Consider the following 21,785-nt stretch of genomic DNA (forward strand, 5'->3'; position numbering starts at 1 on the left):
AAGTTGCTATTTTCAATATTGCAAAAGTTATGGCAAATGTTAAAGTTTGACGCAAACCAACAAACAAATAGACAGGGCAAAAACAATATGTCTCCCAGTATAGACTGGGGTACATAAAATCTCTTGGGATAGAAAAAAATAGTCAAAAATATTAAATAAACTGCATGTGGCAAATGATTTTCCTGGTTTGCCATTCAATAGAAGTTTTACAGTAAGCTTCATCTGACAAATAACAATACATACAAATATCATGAAACAACTCACTGATTTTCCCAATAAAACACTTTTTTACACATCTTTTTTAATTTAAACTTCAGGCATGGTGGATTGAATTGTGATTTTATAAGAAGCTTACCATGATCATTAAAGCCTTACTCTGCAAAAACTGGGCTTAATGCTCTTCTTAGCAAAAATCAGTTAGCAGTTAAGCTGGACTCCACAGATTAATCATGGGCGACACTTTTGGCACATGCATTAAGCCCAGTTTTCCCAGAACAAGGCTGAAACAAAACCCTCAAACAAGCAAATTTCATCTGTCAAATAGTACCATAACTTCAAGGCTTAGGGAAGTAAATAAGAATGAACAATAAATTATCAGCAAACCTTTAAAGGATTCTTTGGTCGACCTCTTCCACTCTTTACTCCATCTTCTGTATAAGGCTTCCATGTCAGATCCTAAATTGAATAAGTTGAATTGATATCCCCCTCCAAATAAACTTTGTTTATGGATCGGTGCAAATCCCTTGATATACAGTATAATCATTAAGTGTAGGGTAATAATTAATAGGTAATGATTCAGTTTAGGGTAATTGTTTTTATGAATTGCAATTCTTCTCATTGATATTTACACACCTATGAAGTTTCATGTTGAAATCTTGTAACGTATCTAAGATATAGCCTTGAAAAGTTACATCATACAAAAAAAAAATGGCAATAACTCTAAGTTAATAAAGTGCAGGGTTATAGTTCTTGCGCATGGCACTTCTCCCCATAGATTTCTACAAACCTGTGAAGTTTCATGTTGAAATGTTTGAGATATAGCCCTGAAAAGTTCCATCATACAAAAACAAGAAATGGCTGTAACTCTTATTTTAAAAAATGTGGAGAGTTATGTTTCTTAAGCATGGCACTTCTCCTCATTAATATAAATACACCCATGAAGTTTCATATTGAAATCTTTCATGGTTTCTGAAATAAAGCCCTGAAAAAATTCATCATACAAAAAAGGGCAATAACTCTTATCAAAGAACGTGGAGAGCTATGCTGTTTGTGTATGGCACTTCTCCTCATTTTATGACTATTCACCAATGAAGTTTTGTGACAGACGGACGGACATAAAAGCCCAATTCTATATCCCTCTGCCTTTGGCGAAAGATAATCAAACTTAGAATCATGCAACTGCACTCGTTGTTTGATGAAACTCATACAAAGTGCCGTGTTCAATAAACTCTGTTATCCATGGATGAAGCCATGTCAGTATAGATTACTGGCCAATATGGATTCTTAGTCTAAAATCAGGTCAAAGTCAAGGTCAAAATCAGATCAGGTGATGTGAGAGTACCGAGCATAGAATGAAAGTATTACACTTTTTAGTAAGAAGCACTGATGTTAAGCAAACGGTTAGTTCAGGTTAAAACAAGCAAATTCTTTTATTTGATATACCCAGCAAATTAAGTTTGTTTATGGATGGGTGCAAATCCCTTGATATATGGTATAATCCTAAAATATAATTTGAATTGTAGGGTAATTGTTTTTATGTATTGCAACTCTATTCATTGACATCTTTACACCCATGCAGTTTCATATTGAAATCTTGTAGCGTATCTGAGATTTAGCCCTTAAAACTTACACAATACAAAAACAACAAAGAGCAATAACATTAACTGAAAGAAAGTGTATGGTTATGGTTCTTGTGCATTGCACTTCTTATAATTGATATCAATACACCCATGAAGTTTCATGTTTAAGTCTTGTATTGTATCTGAGATATAGCCCTGAAAAGTAGCATCATAATAAAAATAGGCAATAACTCTTATTTAAGAAACTAAAGCATTATGGCGCATGTGCATGGCACTTCTCCTCATTGATATCTACACACCCATGAAGTTTCATGTTGATATCTTACATAGTTTCTGAGATATAGCCATGAACAGTTTTGTGAAAGACCGAAAGACGGAATGACCAAAATTTGGTAAAAGTCAAGTTTAAAGTCAAGTTAGGGTACATTGATAGTGTTCATAGATAAAACAAATGCAAGCATCAAAGCTATGTAGCAAGCAGTTTTGATGTCAAATGAAACTAGAAATGGCGCGGCAGAGGCCGACGCGTATCCCCACGCCGAATGTTTGACCTAGGTGTGCCCCAGGGTTGGTAATGGGGCCATGCATAGCTGAGATTGACCGTATTGTCATAAGAGAAGTTCATCATCAATAAGAAGTGAATTGGTGTAGAAATGAAGAAGTTATAGTAAAAGGCAATTTTGGGTGGGTGTGACATATGTGGGCAGGGCGCCCCAGGGTTGGTAATTGTGCCATGCATAGTTGAGATTGACCGTATTGTCATAAGAGAAGTTCAGTATCAATTTGAAGTGAATCGGTGTAGAAATGAAGAAATTATAGTAAAAGGCAATTTTGGGCGGGTGTGGTCTATGTGGGCGGGGCCCCAGGGTTGGTAATGGGGCCATGCATAGTTGAGATTGACCCTAATGTCATAAGAGAAGTTCAGTATCAATTTGAAGTGAATCGGTGTAGAAAAGAAGAAATTATAGAAAAGGCCATTTTGGGTGGGTGTGGTCTATGTGGGCGGGGCCCCAGGGTTGGTTATGGGGCCATGCATAGTTGAGATTGACCCTAATGTCATAAGAGAAGTTCAGTATCAATTTGAAGTGAATCCGTGTAGAAATGAAAAAATTATAGTAAATGGAATTTTTTGGTGGGTGTGGCCTATGTGGGCGGGCGCCCCAGGGTTGGGATTGGGGCCATGCATAGTTGAGATTGACCCTAATGTCATAACAAATGTTCAGTATCAATTTGAAGTGAATCCGTGTAGAAATGAAAAAATTATAGTAAATGGAAATTTTTGGTGGGTGTGGCCTATGTGGGCGGGGCGCCCCAGGGTTGGGAATGGGGCCATGCATGGTTGAGATTGACCGTATTGTCATAAGAGAGGTCCAGTATCAATTTGAAGTGAATCGGTGTAGAAATAAAGAAGTAAATGTAAAATAACCTAAAAAAATGAGTGATAATTTCTGACGCGGCCCACCCCAACCGCTATAACTTTTGACCCAGGGGTCAGATCAAAATTTCAAATAGTGCAGGGTCGCACATATGCTCATAGCTACCATGTGTGTAAGTTTCAAGGTTCTAGTGCTTTTAGTGTAGGAGGAGATAGTGGCCAGGACGGACGGACAGACAGACGGACGGACGGCGGAGATAACCACAATATCCCCACCTTTTTTTCAAAAAGCGTGGGGATAACTAGTAATATTCGGTTAACAAAGAATTATGACCTATAAGTCATAGTTAAAAAGTCTGTCAATGTCAGGGTCAAACTGCGGGACCATGTTGAGGAGGCAGTTAGAGCGCTTATGGATCACTTCCATGCCAGTATCAAAGCTTTTTTAGAAGCATTCTTGAAGTGTTAAGAATGAAGATTCTCGTCATTTACATTAAACCTTGTATGGACAAACAAAACCTTGTATGAACAAACGAGCAGACGATAGACAAAAAGACAAATCAATGGACATGCCATTGCTTCTAGGCATCTGTAGATGCCAGGGGCATATAGAGAAATGTCTTATTCCCAAAACTATAGACATTGTAAAACACATGAAATTTGTAAAACACATGAAATGTGTCCCAAAGCATAGAATAGAAATAAATATTGTTACCTTTTCGTCCTCACTTGTTTCTATGGACTTTCTTGGACGCCCTCTTTTACGCTTTTCAAAATAAAACAAAACATTTACTAACATGCAAAAAGTAGTTCAAAATATTAAAAATATATATGCTAGACTTGCAGACTAATTAACTTATACACATAAAATATATTGTTTTACAATCTTTATATCACTATCATTTAGGTTACAAAATGTAAAATAAAGGATATTATTCAGATCTTTGAAGTTGACAAACCTCCTTCAACTTTTTTGGTCTTCCCCGTTTTCCCTAAAAATGACAAAACAATTTTTAGACAATTATATATTAAAAAAAATAGACAGAATAAGGTCAACGACCATACCCTTATGTGTTTGTTTACATAAAAGTTAAACAAGGGCAATTCTTGTACGAGACAATACAGACATCATAAGACGTTAAGAAGTATCCAAAATATTGCATTGCAACCCGGGCAGGGAAAGTGATGTTTTAAGTCCAGAGCTTAGTATATTTATTTCATTACACTAAACAAACATGTTGTACTTCAAGTAAAAAACCCAACAGAAACTATGATGTTTTATTTAAAAACAAGAAGCAGGCACAGGCAATTTATTTCCTGTCATATTCATTGTTGTTGAAACGGTACACTTACAATTTTCAAATTAATTCTTAAGAAAAAAAAGAAAAACTGCAATCCATACCGGTGGCCCTGGCAAGATGTACTTTCAACTCAAACAACAATAACTTCTTAAATGCCAGAAGGCTAATAATTGCTAATAATAGATGAAATGGGTTACAAATGCTTAATAATTTTTTATAATGTGAATATCAAAATACTATCATGTCTTTTTCACCTTTTTAGTTACTTCAGCTTTGTCTATCTCTTTCTCATAACCTGGCTCAGTTTTGGTATTGTCAATTTCTTCATGGCTAGTAGAACTGTCATCAGAACTGCTCGTGGTGTCTGATGATTCTTCTGAACTTTCAATTTTTCCTTTATCCGTTGCATCAAAGGAATCTTCAGAACTGGTGCTTGATTCATCGACAGTCTGACATAAGTTATTCAAGATTTGAGTTTAACTCTGTGAAAATGAGGCTTAATGCATGTGGCTCAAGTGTTGTCCTAGATAAGCCTTTGAAGTCTGCATAGGCTAATAAGGGACAACACTTTCAGCACAGGATTAATGTTAAGTGGCGACCTCCTTTAGACTAACAATTCCATACAAGCAGAAAGTGTTGTCCCTGCAGACTGACATTTTATGCACTTGCATTAAGCTCAGTTTTCCCAGTTTTCTAGAAGCTGTCTTGATATCATTAAAGAATTCTGGAACAAAATGCTAAACATGGACAGCAACTGGACTTGTTGATAAAGCATTTAAATGAGGATCAAAGGAAAAGATTGAAACTAATCAAAGGCAAGCAATAGAAATAACTGGCATGATTTATTTGTTGATAAAAAGAAATTATGAACAAGATGTGTTTGTGAAACACAATGTCCCCCTATATGACGTTTGACCTTGAAGGATGACCTTGACCATGACCCTTCACCACTCAAAAATGTGCAGCTCCATGAGATACACATGCATTTCAAATATAAAATTGCTAGCATCAATATTGCAGAAGTTACATTACATGAACAATTTTGACTCATATATTTGACCTAGAAGGATGACCTTGACCTTTCACCACTCAAAATGTGCCGCTCCATAAGTTACACATGCATGCCAAATATCAAGTTGCTATCTTCAATATTGCAAAAGTATTCATAAAATAAGCGATTTGGGCCACATATATTTGACCTCTCACCTTGAAGGATGACCTTGACCTTTCACCACTCAAAATGTGCAGCTCCATGAGATACACAAACATGCCAAATATCAAGTTGCTATCTTCAATATTATAAAAGTATTCATAAAATGAGCGATTTTGGCCACATATATTTGACCCCTGACCTTGAAGGATGACCTTGACCTTTCACCACTCAAAATGTGCAGCTCCATGAGATACACATGCATGCCAAATATCAAGTTGCTATATTCAATATAGCAAAAGTTATTGCAAAATGTTAAAATTGGCGCAAACCAACCAACAGACAAACCAACCAACAGACCAACCAACCAACAGACAGGGCAAAAACAATATGTCCCCCACTACTATAGTGGGGGACATAAAAAACTGTCACAAGATACGTCCATTTGAAGGTTTTAAACGCACTAAGTGACCCTGTGACCTATTTTTTACCTGGCATGACCCATATTTGAACATGACCTAGATATCATCTAGACACAAATTCTGACCAAATTTGGAGAAGATTGGATGAAAACTACTTCAATTAGAGAGCGGACATCATGCCAAATGCTTGAAATGCACTAAGTGACCTAGTTTTTGACCTGGCATTACCCATATTTGAACTTGACCTAGATATCATGTAGACACAACTTATGACCAAATTTGGTGAAGATTGGATGAAAACTTCTTCAACTAAAGAGAAGACACCATGCTAAATCCTTGAAATGCACTAAGTGACTCTGTGACCTAGTGTTTGACCCGGCATGACCCTTATTTAAACTTGACCTAGATATCATCTAGACACAACTTTGACCAAATTTGGTGAAGATCAGATGAAAACTACTTCAATTAGAGAGCGGACACCATGCTAAATGCTTGAAATGCACTAAGTGACCTATTGACCTAGTTTTTGACCCTGCATGACCCATATTTAAACTTGACCTAGCTATCATGTAGACACAACTTGTGACAAAATTTGGTGCATATCGGATAAAATATACTTCAATTAGAGAGCGGACACCATGCTAAATCCTTGAAGTGCACTAAGTGACCCCGTGACCTAGTTTTTGACCCAGAATGACCCATATTTGAACTTGACCTAGATATCATCTACACACAATAAAGAGCAGGTTTCCAGGACTAAAATTAAGTGAAAATGTCACTTTAAAGAATATTGTTAAAGTAACAAGTTTTCTTTTTATAAATAAAACACTATCGAATGGAACAATATTTACTATCATTAAACAACTATTATCAAAACCTACTTTTTTAGTTGAACCTTTTGGTCGCCCTCTTCCTCTTTCTGATGGAACTTTTTCAGGCTAAAAAATACATAAAATGTTTGAAATAATTACTAATATGAGTGGGAACTAACAAACTATCTGTTGTCATCAACTTAAGAAACAAGACTTAAATGGTAATAATTCCAATCAAATTCCAATCAATATAAAAAGGAACAAGATTGAAATATTCTTACTGTTTCAGTGTGTACCTGTACCTTAAAAGGGTTTTTAGGCCGACCCCTGCCTCTCCCTGGCACTTTCTCTCACAGGAGGGAAGACCATTTTTTTTTTTTAATATAGATATATATATATGCTATAAAAGAAACAAGGAACGCAACTTCATTTGCCGTAAAACTACACCATCTTCACTGTAAACCATGTAACTCGAACAATTTTTAACAAATCAACTACACACCGGTTGCATTCAAAAGCTAATTTAACAGGAAAAATTCAGAACATAATATGTTTGCAGTTGTTAGGGCAAATTGATAAAATACGCAATTGTTAGAAATTTTGTTAATTTGATAATTATTTCATCACATGAACAACATTTGAAAATAAATTAAAACACACTAATTTATCATGAAATAAACAAATTTAATTTACTTTGTTGTTTGATTGGTTTATTTTTCAGACTTGCGTGAATTACTAATTGTATGCAGCGCAAGTTTGAAAAATTCTCAATGTGTTGCTAATTGATGATTTTTTTTAAAACTCTGCCGTTTTTTGGCAGTTTTTCGGCCGATGAAAATGTGACCGCGTCTTATATGCGGGGAAGTCTTAAATCCACCCATTTTAATGTCTGAAGTCGGGTTGCGTTTTATAAGAAAGGGCGTCTTAAAAGCAAAAGTATACTGTACCTCGCAAATAAAGTTTTTTTTATGGATGGGTGCAAATCCCTTGATATATAGTATAATCCTAAAATATAATTTGAATCGTATGGATATTGTGGTTATCTCCGCCGTCTGTCTGACCGTCCGTCCTGGCCACTATTATTTCCTACACTATTAGCACTAGAACCTTGAAACTTACACACATAACTTTTGCAATATTGAAGATAGCAACTTGATATTAGGCATGCATGTGTATCTCATAGAGCTGCACATTTTTAGTGGTGAAAGGTTAAGGTCAAGGTCATCCTTCAAGGTCAAAGGTCAAAAAACAAATCCAAGGGAAGTAATAAGCTTTAAAGGGAGGTAAGTAAATAACCTGCCAAATGATATAAAAAAATAAAATAAAATCAAAGTGGCGCAGGAGGGGGCATTGTGCTTGTTCATCCTTCAAGGTAAAAGTAAAATAACAAATCCAAGGGAAGTAATAAGCTTTAAAAGGAGGTAAGTAATGAACCTGCCAAATGGTAATTTTTTTAAAAATAAATCAAAGCCGCGCAGGAGGGGGCATTGTGTTTCTGACAAAGTTGGCACAAACAGACAGACAGACCAACAGACAGGGCAAAAACAATATGTCCCCCACTATAGTGGTGGGGGACATAGAAAGTATGTCAATGTCAAGGTCAAACTGCGGGACCATGATAGAGGAGGCAGTTAGAGCGCTTATGGATCACTTCCATGCCAGTATCAAAGCTTTTTTAGAAGCATTCTTAAAGTGAAAAGTTTCTTGTCATTTACATTAAACCTTGTATGGAAAAACGAGCAGACTAACAGACAGAAAGACAAATCAATGGACAGGACATTGCTTTTAGGCATCTGTAGATGCCAGTGGCATACAGAGAAATGTCTTATTCTCAAAACTATAGACATTGTAAAACACATGAAATGTGTCCCAAAGCATAGAATATAAATAAACATTGTTACCTTCTCGTCCTCACTTGTTTCTATGGACTTTCTTGGACGCCCTCTTTTACGCTTTTCAAAACAAAACAAAACATTTACTAACATGCAAAATGTAGTTTTAAATATTTAAAATATATATGCTAGACTTGCAGACTAATTTACTTATACACATAAAATATATTGTTTTACAATCTTTATATCACTATCATTTAGGTTACAAAATGTAAAATAAAGGATATTATTCAGATCTTTGAAGTTGACAAACCTCCTTCAACTTTTTTGGTCTTCCCCGTTTTCCCTAAAAATTACAAAACAATTTTTAGACAATTATATATAAAAAAAAATAGACAGAAAAAGGTCAATGACCATACCCATATGTGTTTGTTTACATTAAGAGTTAAACAAGGGCAATTCTTGTACAAACAATACAGACATCATAAGATGTTAAGGAGTATGTAAAATATTGCATTGCAACCCGGGCAGGGAAAGTGATGTTTTAAGGCCAGAGCTTAGAATATTTATTTTATTACAATTAACAAACATGTTGTACTTACAATAAAAAAAACAGACAATACTATGATGTTTTATTTAAAAACAAGAAGCAGGAACAGACAATTTATTTCCTGCCACATTTATTGTTGTCAAAACGGTTCACTTACAATTTTCAAATTAATTCTTTTTTAATTGAAAACTGCAATCCGTACTGGTGGCCTTGGCAAGATGTAATTTAACTCAAATGAAAATAACTTCTTTTTTATGCCAGAAGGCTAATAATTGCTAACAAGAGCACCGCAAAACGGGTGCCAACGCTTGGCTGCGGCTGCAGTTTTGAATAAATGCAAGCTTTTCAGATTTTTTTTTAGAGGTCACAGTGGCCTTGACCTTTGACCTAGTGACCCAAAAATTGGTGTGGCGTGTAGAACTCATCAAGGTGTATCTACATATGAAGTTTCAAAGTTGTAGGTGGAAGCACTTTGATTTTAGAGCAAAATGTCAAGGTTTTAGTACGGCGGACGACAAGCTGGCTATGACAATACCTCTCCGAAAACAGCCCAGTTTATAATAGATGAAAGGGTTACAAATGCTTCATAATTTTTTCTAATGTGAATATCAAACAAGATATGCGTTTGTCAGAAATACAATGCCCCCTACTGCGCCGATTTGATTTTTTAGTTCTTTTTTATCATTTGGCAGGTACAGATAATTATCTCCCTTTAAAGCTTATTACTTCCCTTGGATTTTGTTTTTTGACCTTTGACTTTGAAGGATGACCTTGACTTTGACCTTTCACCCCTCTAAATGTGCTGCTCCTTGAGATACATATACATGCCAAATATGAAGTTGCTATGTGCTGCTCCTTGAGATACATATGCATGCCAAATATCAAGTTGGTATCTTCAATATTGCAAACGTTATGGCCAATGTTTAAGTTTTCTGACGGACGCACGGACAGACAAACGGACTGACATTTCAACTGCTATATGCCACCTTACCAGGGGCATAAAAACTATCATGTCTTTTTTACCTTTTTAGGGGAATATCTAAGTCAGCGTTTTTGAATATAACCTTTGATTAGCCCTTTCCCACTCAGAAGCAAAGTGAAAATGGCTATGTGCAAACTAGTCCAGTCGATTTGTGCAGATTTTCACCAGAATTTTTCAAGTTGTGATAAAAGCATGAAAATTTGCAGAATACTAGCTAAGAGTATACTGAACAAAATCAGATATGGACCCACTCTCAAAAATTTGCATAAAGGGGTATGGCGGCCATTTTAAAATGGCGGCCGTCAAATTTCCAATAAATACATTTAAAAATTCAACACAATTTTTTTAGAGTATCAAATGACCTGAAATCTTGTATTGAAAAGGCAAATGACCTTATCAATGTTATCATAAAACCAAATAAAAAAAAATATCAAATTAAAATGCGGCCATCTTGAGATATGAAATTCTAGCCACATTTGTCAAAATCAATGAAAAATATTATATTTAACTGTCTTGAACATTTTTACGATCCATTTGAAACATACACTGCAAACATAATAACAATAGCAAGTGATTGGTATAATTTGAATAGTTTTTAAAACAAATTTAGGTTAATTAAGAGTTCACTATCCGTAAACAACACAGATCACATGTGCATGATCAAATAAACATTTATTGTCAAGTCCAAGTACAAGTAAATGTATTCATTTCCTATCACATTGCTCTTCACTTTTACATAGAGCTGTGCAGCTCAAAGCTGCTAAAACACACTTGCAACGTCCTCGGCAGCCATTTTCACTTTTGCATCCACATCTGATGAGTTCAGCACAAGACTCGGAAGCTTGCTGTAAGGTTGTCCAGGAAGGTTTCCACATTCCATCTTTGTTGCAGAGCTTGGTGGGATATTATCGATTGCACGCCCTTTTCGAGTAAAACAATCTTTTCTTGCCTCATCTACGGTTATGCACTCACTGCTCCTGTCATACAACAAAATGTTCAATGTTTGAAGTACATTTGTTGATTCTATCAATATCTGGCTTATCACTCAATGTTTTGAAATCTTTGGTTACTTCATCAAAGACAGACCATGTTTCCCATGCAGTCTTCTTTCCACGATTGGAAAAGGATGACACTTGGTCACAGCCGCTAAAGGCATGTAAGAATAGAAGTGCATTGGGCTTGGAAGCACCCAAATTGGCAGCGATTTCATGAACTGTTATGTATCTTAGATTTTTACCGACTCCAAATGCTATCCACAAGGTAAGTATGTTCAGTTTATGCACAATCGATATTGCAATGACAACAACAAACGTATCTACGGTTCTGATCATTATTTGACGCATACGAGTTTGTACTGCATCCTTAACGTGTAGCATAATGCGCGTGTCTGCCTCTTCATGGTTACACGGTGATATTTGACTTGTATCCTTGCTTGGGCAATTGTATACAACTTTCATTCTGAGTGTTGAGACCACTATCTTGTCATCGATTGCTTTAAATGTTGATAACTGTTCTGCTAGATAGGTAAATAACTCGGTCTTATCGTCATCAATGCGAAGAAAGGATTCCCAGTTTCCTGGAATGGCTAAATCTTCCTGAACACGTCTTCTTATTCCTTTTCCACGCTCGCCTCGAGTTGAAGCTTTCAAACCGTCTTCGCGATATTCATCCCATACAACCTCAACTCTGCTACACGTCTTCAATTGGTTGTCAATATAAGGTAGAAAAACGTTTTTGGCATAATCTTCCAACGTCTTGCAGAATCTTGGCTTCAGAATATTGACAATTACAGCTCCGTCTAACTTAAAGTTCAAAGCTGCTATCTCAGGACATTCAGTTTGTGATGTGATGATCTTCTCTAGAGAAACTAACAAGTCTGACTTTGAACCGAGTCTTAACTGTCCGAATTGTTAAAGAGAAGATGGATACGCTTGATTACCGTCACGAATCTGACAAGAGACATACAATTGCGAAAATAACGAACAATTTTGTTTCAGTGAACTAATTTGCTGTTAATCCTTGCGACAACCCTGGATCCTGACGACTGAATAGATGTAATTTGTTTTGTTTTATGGGATCAGAAAGCGGTTAAGTTTGATTGTCCAATCTGTCCCGTATATATTCCTGGTATTGATTCTTCCCAATCTGTTCAATATTTCGTATTGTATTTGAAACGTTCAGATCAGCAATGTCACGCATGCCTAGGGCATCATTGTTTTTGTTGAATAACCACAACTGTGTCTGGTTAGTTTACTTGCATGTTCAGATTGTGACTCTCCAACAACATCAGATGTTTGTTTCTCTTTCTGCTGACGTGATATCTTAAGATCAGACATTTTGTGTTTGCATGTTTTATGCCACTTTGCCTTGTGTATTTGAAGTGTTGATGCAATGCCATTTCCTTCATCCAGTTGCTGTCAGTTAAGTTTTACAGGGAACCAGTTTATTACTTTACCTCTTTGTATAATAGTTTCAAATGAATGGTAACCAGCTCCAATATCTACATTAATTCTTTTCGTATCAGCTGGACATTGTAATTCCTCGTGTGTTCTCTCTTGACAAAATAAAACATTCTTTCCAATCTAATGGATCAGTAGGTTTTTCGGTAGGTATATCATAAACATCTACAAGTTTAATTCTTTTTGCCATAATGTCTTTACAAGTCACATGTTTTTTAAATGCAAGATACTAATAAGGTAAATCTGCAAGTAAACAAAAATAATTGCATAAAAACCTTTTATTTACCAAATTTTCCAGTGTATAAAACAAAACTTTTTTCTGCAATATTTTTACCCGCGTCTTATTTAACAATGCGACTTTTAAGTGTACAAAATCCGATTTTTAAAAAATATTATCACCACCCGCCTTTTGCAATAAAATCATCAACAAATGTATGCAATTCTATCCAAATAAAAAATATTTACCATGTGACAATAATATCCAAAATTGGCCATATGCACCCTGTATCATTTGTCAAACTGATCTGTGTATTTTGTAGACATCGTTTTCGTTAATATGTCATTGACAATTGGAAGTGTTGTAATTCTCTGGCATCCAGAATAGAGATGTGCATGTATTGAGTTGAAAAATTAATTGACATAGATAAATGTCTTAGTATATACATTTAAAGTAATATGTAAGCGTTTGTAATTTTAATGAAAAAAGATTACCTATTATTAATAACAAATAAGTTAAAAAATGCATTTTTCTTGGCAATTTCGAAAAATGTAATTTTCAAAATGGCCGCTTTTTAAGATGGCCGTCCTATTTTTGCCAATTGAAGAAGTTTATTGATTGGGGATATTATTAGAGATTTGTATACCAAATTTTATTAAAATAGATGAAAAAAAAAATATGATTTTTTGAAGATTTATTATGAACAAATTATGGCCGTCATTTTAAAATGGCTGCCAAAGTCCGCCATTTTGATTTTTTAAGATGGGTCCATATCCAAAATTAATTGTTATAACAACTCCATTTCTGCAAAGTTTCATTCTTTATCATTTTGTGAACAAATTTCACACAAATCGACTGTACTAAACAGCATAAAACCAGAACAGCCTAAGAGTAACTTGCAGTCTGTTAAAATTTTATACTGTTTGCTGCTCATTAGTATCTAAGGTTTGAATATGAAGCCTTAAAAACTTGAATCTAGTTAGAAAGTCTTAACTTGAATATACAGTCTAACCTGTCAATAAAGACCACTTAAGAGATTTGGTCGTTGTGGTCTTTGTTCATAGGTGCTCTTTATTCGCAAGGTCGATTGAAACTTTACAAAATATGCTAGTAGGATTTTAACAGGTACCTTATCTATGTATGTGCTCTATTGCTTAAATGGTTGAATACTAATGCATGAATAATGTCATAAAGGATTGAAAACACAGTTTTGATTTTATATTTATTCTTCTAATTTCCTTATATTTTTATTATTTATTTAATTAATCATATCATGTAACATGTATCAATAACTATTGACATACATGAATATGTACTTGAACTGACAAATTCCGTATCGATAATCCTTGCACGTCTTATCACAGAGAAATTTAAGAAAGGAATAAATATCAAAATGTATGTTTTTAATTGGCATTGTAATTGTAACGAAACCGTAAATTTCCTTAATGAGTTGATGAAAGCCCCAAACTTTTGTTTGATATTTTCGGCAATTAGTACATTAATCACTAGTCACTAAAATACAAAGGCAACTTCTTACACTTTCGACAAACTGATAAATACATAAAAGAAGCAGGCGGCTACCAATCAGCAATGTGTATTAAGTAAACAAACAACTGCTATCGAGTGCAGTAAACTTTCACTTGCCAATATCTCCATAGCGACCGAAGAGTCTGCTGGTTAGATGTTTATCACGTGACTATCACAATGTCATGGTGGCCATTTTTGTAATTGAAAGTTGCGAAATTGTTGATTGTTATGATTGAAGTCGTCTTTGTTATGTATCAAAATGGACATTTGGGAATGTAAAATGGCGGTTCTTGGTCTTTGTTTGCAGGTGGGCTTTATTCGCAGGTACAATATATAGTGAAATCGTTCGGGAGGAAATCGTTGTGGTCTTTATGTACAGGTGGTCTCTATTAAAAGGTGGTCGCTGGGACAGGTTGGACTGTACCTTTCTAAGGGACTACAAATGCGTGAATATACATTTCTAAGTGGTAAAGGGTTAATTTTCATTTTGCCATACAGTGACCAAATCTCTTTCAAATCCTGTAAAGGTGGGTACATAATAGTAACAACTTATCAACATAGAGATCATTAACTCTTTATCACTTTAACAACATAGAACCTGAACAGACTGCAAATTACTTGCGGGCTGTTCTGATTTTATGCTATTTGCACATAGCCATTTTCACTTTGCTTTTGAGTGGGAAAGGGTTAAATTGTTTCGAGTTATGTAGGAAAATGAATGTCTGTGTCTACGTATAACCTGCAATGTCTTACAGATTAGGTAATGAATATGCATAAAAGTTTTCCCACATTAGGTTAGCCTGTGCAATGTGGTAACCAAGGTTGGCACTTTCAGCTTCAGTGTGTTTTAGTTTTAAGTAAATCTCTTCTTTGCGATAATCCAGTTGAGATGGAAAGTGTCATACCTGATTAGCATGTGTGGACTGCACATGCTTGTGTTGGACTACACTTGATGCACATGCATTAAGCCCAGTTTTCCCACAACTCAATTCAACTATTATATATACCTTAACTTCGGGAGGCATATTGTTGTCGATTTGTTTCTTCGGTCCAAAAAGCTGAAAAGAATCATTCAAGTTTTATAAATTATGACCAACAAAAATTGAGTTCTTGCTTTTTACAATGTTATAAATGACTTTTAAACAAAGTGTACTTAATTATCGGTATACTAGCATGACTGTAATATAAATATAACACATAAATAACTTGCATCCCCCCAAAACAGAAAATGTAAACTAACTAAGCAAGTATGTAATTGAAGGTTATGCTGTAGTAGTAAATACAATTTAATAGACTAGCAATAATTAATTCTATACAAGGCTTTATTCCAATCACAATGCATATGAGCCCCGCTCTGTGAAAAGGGGGCTTAATGCATGTGCAGTCCACAAAGGCTAATCAGGGACAACACTTTCCGCTTAAATGATATTTTTTGTTTCAATAAAGTCTCTTCTAAGCAGAAATCTTCTTAAAGCAGAAGTCTTGTTTAAGTGGAAAGTATTGTCCATGATTAACCTGTGCAGACTGCAGACTGAAGTGGAAAGTGTTGTCCTTGAACAGCCTGTGCAGACTGCAGACTGAAGTGGAAAGTATTGTCCCTGATTAGCCTGTGCAGACTGCAGACTGAAGTGGAAAGTGTTGTCCTTGAACAGCCTGTGCAGACTGCAGACTGAAGTGGAAAGTATTGTCCCTGATTAGCCTGTGCAGACTGCAGACTGAAGTGGAAAGTATTGTCCCTGATTAGCCTGTGCAGACTGCAGACTGAAGTGGAAAGTATTGTCCCTGATTAGCCTGTGCAGACTGCAGACTGAAGTGGAAAGTGTTGTCCCTGAACAGCCTGTGCAGACTGCAGACTGAAAGTGTTGTCCCTGATTAGCCTGTGCAGACTGAAAGTGTTGTCCCTGATTAGCCTGTGCAGACTGCAGACTGAAAGTGTTGTCCCTGATTAGCCTGTGCAGACTGCAGACTGAAAGTGTTGTCCCTGATTAGCCTGAGCAGACTGAAGTATCTGGGACGACACTTTACCCACATGCATTAAGCCCCATTTTCACAGAGCAAGACTCATATATTATTTATTAAACACTGACAGTCCCTACCTCTGCTTCAATACTGTGGATTCTGTCACCAACATCTTCTGCCTAAATGTACACGTTACATCAGTATCACGTTCAATACAGAAATTGTTAAAATCATTGCAGTATGAAGTTGTAATATTGGCAATCATTTTAATCAGATCAGCTATTCCTTAACCCTTCATAAAATTTGACACATTTTGACACCCCAGAGATAATCAAATTTAATAAAAGACCTCTCTTAATAGAAGCAAGTTGAAAAGACTTCATTTCTAACAATAAGACACTGATGAGCGAGTCCCAGACACTGATTCACCCACAACACATGTTTGGACACACACAAATATACTATAGATTCCACAGAGGACAAAAAGAAGCGTCATTATTCTGCTCAAACTTGTAGCAGTCAAAATTACTTTCTTATTTTGATAAACTGTACAGTAGGGCAATGAGCTTGAAGATTAAATCTAATCTAAATTAAATCTAAATCCTGCAAAAACTATCAAGATTTAAGCAATATTTAATCCATTGTTAAAAAAGAGTTGAAAACAAAAATAGAGTGACTTAAATTCTATAGTGGAATATTTCTGCAAAAACTAATTTCACTCAATAATCCACTGCGAATTAAGGTCATTCAACTGTGAAAGTGTGAGCAACATCTAACTTAAAGTTCCAGAGTTCAAACACTGAATTTAAAGACTAAATCAAGAAAATAGACAAAGGACAGTAATTCTTTCAAAACTTGTCACAGCTGAAATTCTGTTCTTTCTTATCTGACAGCTAAGTTATAATGTCATTCAACTATAAAAGTTTGAGGAGTTACAAACACACATTTCAGGCTGTGCACACTCAGATCTAAATGCCTTTATTTGCAATCATCTACTCATTGATTCTTTCAACTGTAAAAGTTTGAGCAAGATCAACCCATTAGTTAAAGAGGAATTAAAAACACTAGCTGCAATATGTAGGACCAAAAAAAATTGTGGACCTAATTTCGAAACAACAAGTTCTGATATTGTGTCCATTATTTGTGTAGCTTTGAGTCAGTCAGTAGAAAGCAAACCTTTTGATTTCTTGTCTTATACCCAAGTTTAACAACATAAATAATTATATAAACATTACAAATAAGTTGAACATGCAATACCCTTAACAGCTGCTGAATCTTCCTTGGTCTTCCTCGTCCTTTCTTGGATTTTACCTACAGCAGTCGTAAAAGAAATACAAACATGGCTGTACAAGAAATCAATTTAACCATCTTTGATAAAGAAATTAACATTTCACACTTACACTTTACAAAGTAGGTTAATTAATCCTTGTATTACTGCAGTGAACAATTGTGTTGAAGCCAGGATAGGAAAATATTTAAAATGAGCATGTTATTTTCAGTTTTCCCACCAATTACATGTTAGATTTGAATGTGACAATGTGTTATTATAATTTTAATCAGAATTATGTTGAAGTGTGCATAGGCTAATCTGTTAAAACAATTTCCATCAAGCGTACACTTAACTTTATTTGACACTTCCCTAAAACAAATAAAATTGACAAAAGGGGAAAGTGTTGTTTTGATTAGCCTGTGTGGACTGCAAGGCTAATCTGGGAAGACACTTTACACACATGCATAAGGCCAAGTTTTTCCAGAAAGAGGCTCACATGTAAAGATTTCATGCCTACCTCCAGATGTTCACTTTTCCTTGGACGCCCCCTTCCCCTTGCATCTTTCTTGGGTCCTGTTTGATAGCCTGGTATTTCATTATCAGTTTCCGACTCAAATCCAGACTCACTAAACTGCAAAACAAGGACACAGGTGTGTTAACTGCAAAACAAGGCCACAAGTGTGGTAACTGCAAAACAAGGCCACAAGCTTGTTAACTGCAAAACAAGGCCACAAGTATGTTAACTGCAAAACAAGGCCACAAGTGTGTTTACTGCAAAGCAAGGACTTAGGTGTGTTAACTGCAAAACAAGGACACAAGTGTGTTTACTGCAAAACAAGGACACAAGTGTGTTAACTGCAAAACAAGGCCACAAGTGTTTTTACTGCAAAACAAGGATACAGGTGTTTTATCTGCAAAACAAGGCAACAAGTGTGTTAACTGCAAAACAATGACACAAGTGTGTGAACTGCAAAACAAGGCCACAAGTGTGTTAACTGCAAAACAAGGACACAAGTGTGTTTACTGCAAAACAAGGACACAGGTGTGTTGACTGCAAAACAAGGCAACAAGTGTGTTAACTGCAAAACAAGGCCACAAGTGTGTTTACTGCAAAGCAAGGACTTAGGTGTGTTAACTGCAAAACAAGGACACAAGTGTGTTTACTGCAAAACAAGGACACAATTGTGTTAACTGCAAAACAAGGCCACAAGTGTTTTTACTGCAAAACAAGGATACAGGTGTTTTATCTGCAAAACAAGGCAACAAGTGTGTTAACTGCAAAACAATGACACAAGTGTGTGAACTGCAAAACAAGGCCACAAGTGTGTTAACTGCAAAACAAGGACACAAGTGTGTTTACTGCAAAACAAGGATACAAGTGTGTGAACTGCAAAACAAGGACACAAGTGTGTTTACTGCAAATCAAGGACACAAGTATGTTTACTGCAAAACAGGGACACAAGTGTGTTTACTGCAAAACAAGAAGACAATTAAGTTTGTTAACTGCAAAACAAGAAGACAAGTTTGTTTATTGCAAAACAAAAAGACACATGTGTTAACTGCAAAACAAGAAGACAATTTGTTTACTGCAAAACAAGAATGCAGGTTTGTTTACTGCAAAACAGGGACACAAATGTGTTTACTACAAAATAAGAAGACAAGCTTGTTTACTGCAAAACAAGAAGACAAGTTTGTTTACAGCAAAACAGGAAGACAAGTTTGTTAACTGCAAAACAGGACATAAGTGTGTTTACTGCACAACAAGAAGACAAGTTTGTTTACTGCAAAACAAGGACACAAGTGTGTGTACTGCACAACAAGGTCATAACTCTGTGTAGTAACATAAGCTTAGTCACATGGTCTCGACACTTAAACACGGTCAACATCTTAAAATGAACACAGTCAATAGCAATCAGCTAAAGTCAGAGCTCAACATTAACCTAAAAACCAACTTGCCCTGCCAGGCAAGTACGTACTTATAAAATCTACTTGACCTGAACGTAAAGCCACTTTCCCTAACATGAAATATCACATTAACTGTAAACTTCATATTTTTTTTAATAAAGATCAAAATGATACACCACAAAACCTTTTTTATTTGTGCACATTTAACAGCAGTTAAAGCCTTATTAAAGTCTAAATTAAATGCTCTTTGTTCTCTTTTGCACTTGCCCGGGAGGACAACTAGATTATAAAATCACTTGCCTGGACCCAACTTTTACTTGCCAGGGGCAATAGGACAACTGTTAATGTTGAGCCCTGAAAGTGTTCCAAAATGCCAAAAAATGTACATATATAAAACATTTACTAATAAAGTGAATAATTTAAATCAGGACTTTTCAAATGTCAGAGGAGTGGCCATTTTCTGACCATTTTGAGAAAAAGTATATTGGTTAAATTTGGGAAATTCACGACATTAAGTTTTCATCATTTGGAAAAAATCTTATCATGGATGTATGAAAAGGAAAAGTACAGATGTAATAAGTTAAATATTACTGTAATTTATGTCACTCTCAATTTTGACAAAATTTAAAAAATATTTAACACAGGAATGCAAACCAGATTTGATCATCATATCAACTTCTTATTTCCAATAATTGAATGACGTTAAGTGTATTTCTATAAGATGAACTCTTAATCTGACCATATTTACAAGTCTTACAAAAAATCGATTATCTTAATTATTTATCTTGAATGGAATCATAATAAACATTTACAAATACCCAATAAGTTGTAAAAACATGTGACAACTAAAATATAAATGTTTACCTCTTAATAGGTTTTTAAATAATTCATTTATCTGATATGATCATAGTTGTAAAACCAAATTATTTGTCTATTATATTGATTTAAATTTGATAATGACAATGGACAAACAAATTGTTTTTGTTCGATACACTTCATTAATATATACCTGGCTAGAAGAGTTATCTCCCTTAAGAACAATAATGATAATCTTGATAATCTTGATACAACTTATGTTTCACAACGCTTTATTGTGACGAGACATCACTCTTTTTAATTGGTTAACAAAACATCAAATAAGCAGACGAAGAATTTTATCTATTGATTGTTATCGCCAATTAGATAAATATGTCCATTACTGATGATATCCCTATCTCTAAATAGATCCCAAAGATAAATTTCACGATTTTAAGATTAAAACAAAACCATACTGTTTGTAACAATAAATTGATTGGTTTATTGTTGTGCTACTTTGTTTATTGACATATTTGTACTCCTGTTAATGGCATGTTGTTTTAAGTATGTACTAGCAATACTTGGCAGTATATGTTGGTCCTACAAATGAAACTTGTATGATTTATTTCACACAAAAAATGCATTTGATTTATTTTAAATAAACCTATCAAACATTAGGTTTACCAGATAACATTGTTGCATCCCTAGTAAACATGGAGTATATCCAAATGTAGATTCAATCTAAAAATAAGTATTTTTAGTTTGTAAAATTCCTTTTTTGGAATTAGGAAAAACTATGCATATTTTTGGGAAAGGGTCCGACTATCAACCTGTAAGAGCAGAAAAAAAAGGCGTGAACTACAGTTGTCCACTTGTAAAATGAAAGAAAATGAGACTTTCTTTTCATTACACAATTTTCATTTAAATTAATCTACATGTAAGTATGTGACTTCAATTATAATGATATCATGAGCAACCAAAAAGATTTCTCTGCCATTCTTACATCATCCCCAAATGAGTCACCATCACTTGGTTCAGCGTAAGACAACCGCATCTTTTTTCTGAGTCTGTCAGACTCCATCTGAAAAAAGAACATAGAAATTTTATGTAGAAGGTCAAATGAAAAAAAAGATGAACATTATCATAATTCAGCATTTACTTTTAATATCTGGTAACATACATTAAACAAGATACATAATGCTTGTTTGTATTTTTTGTGTGACAATATATTCCAGCAACGATATCCGAATAATGCGAGATTGGCTTTGCTGCCCAAAACAAATCTCCAATTGGAATACTTTTTATACAGGCAATATTGTTCCATCAAATTAAGCTCGACTTGACATACTTTTTATTAAAGCAATAATATTCCAGCAAATTCAGCAACACATTACAAATATGGGCCAGACAAGCTTGTTTCACCTGCCAGC

The 21,785-nt window shown here is 35.0% G+C and overlaps 1 protein-coding gene across 14 annotated transcripts in view; it reads right to left on the reverse strand.

Moving 5' to 3' along the window:
* LOC127868410 (NKAP family protein CG6066-like) overlaps positions 1–21,785 on the reverse strand; it is a 41,805-nt gene that overhangs the window by 5,405 nt on the left and 14,615 nt on the right. For 6 of the 14 annotated variants that reach the window (XM_052410240.1, XM_052410231.1, XM_052410190.1 and 3 more), the window contains exons 4-15: positions 21,359–21,436; positions 18,173–18,286; positions 17,643–17,696; positions 16,523–16,564; positions 15,434–15,484; positions 9,005–9,037; positions 8,761–8,811; positions 6,929–6,985; positions 4,730–4,924; positions 4,134–4,166; positions 3,890–3,940; positions 604–675 (exon numbers count right to left, since the gene is read on the reverse strand). In XM_052410240.1, coding sequence (XP_052266200.1) covers positions 604–675; positions 3,890–3,940; positions 4,134–4,166; positions 4,730–4,924; positions 6,929–6,985; positions 8,761–8,811; positions 9,005–9,037; positions 15,434–15,484; positions 16,523–16,564; positions 17,643–17,696; positions 18,173–18,286; positions 21,359–21,436 — 831 coding nt within the window. Of the gene's footprint in view, positions 1–603; positions 676–3,889; positions 3,941–4,133; positions 4,167–4,729; positions 4,925–6,928; positions 6,986–8,760; positions 8,812–9,004; positions 9,038–15,433; positions 15,485–16,522; positions 16,565–17,642; positions 17,697–18,172; positions 18,287–21,039; positions 21,091–21,358; positions 21,437–21,785 lie in introns of those variants that run through there. The other 8 variants (XM_052410282.1, XM_052410259.1, XM_052410250.1 and 5 more) reach the window with 7 other exon arrangements.

This window comes from Dreissena polymorpha, chromosome 1 (assembly GCF_020536995.1).
Source record: "Dreissena polymorpha isolate Duluth1 chromosome 1, UMN_Dpol_1.0, whole genome shotgun sequence".
In the NCBI taxonomy this organism is placed as follows: domain Eukaryota; kingdom Metazoa; phylum Mollusca; class Bivalvia; order Myida; family Dreissenidae; genus Dreissena; species Dreissena polymorpha.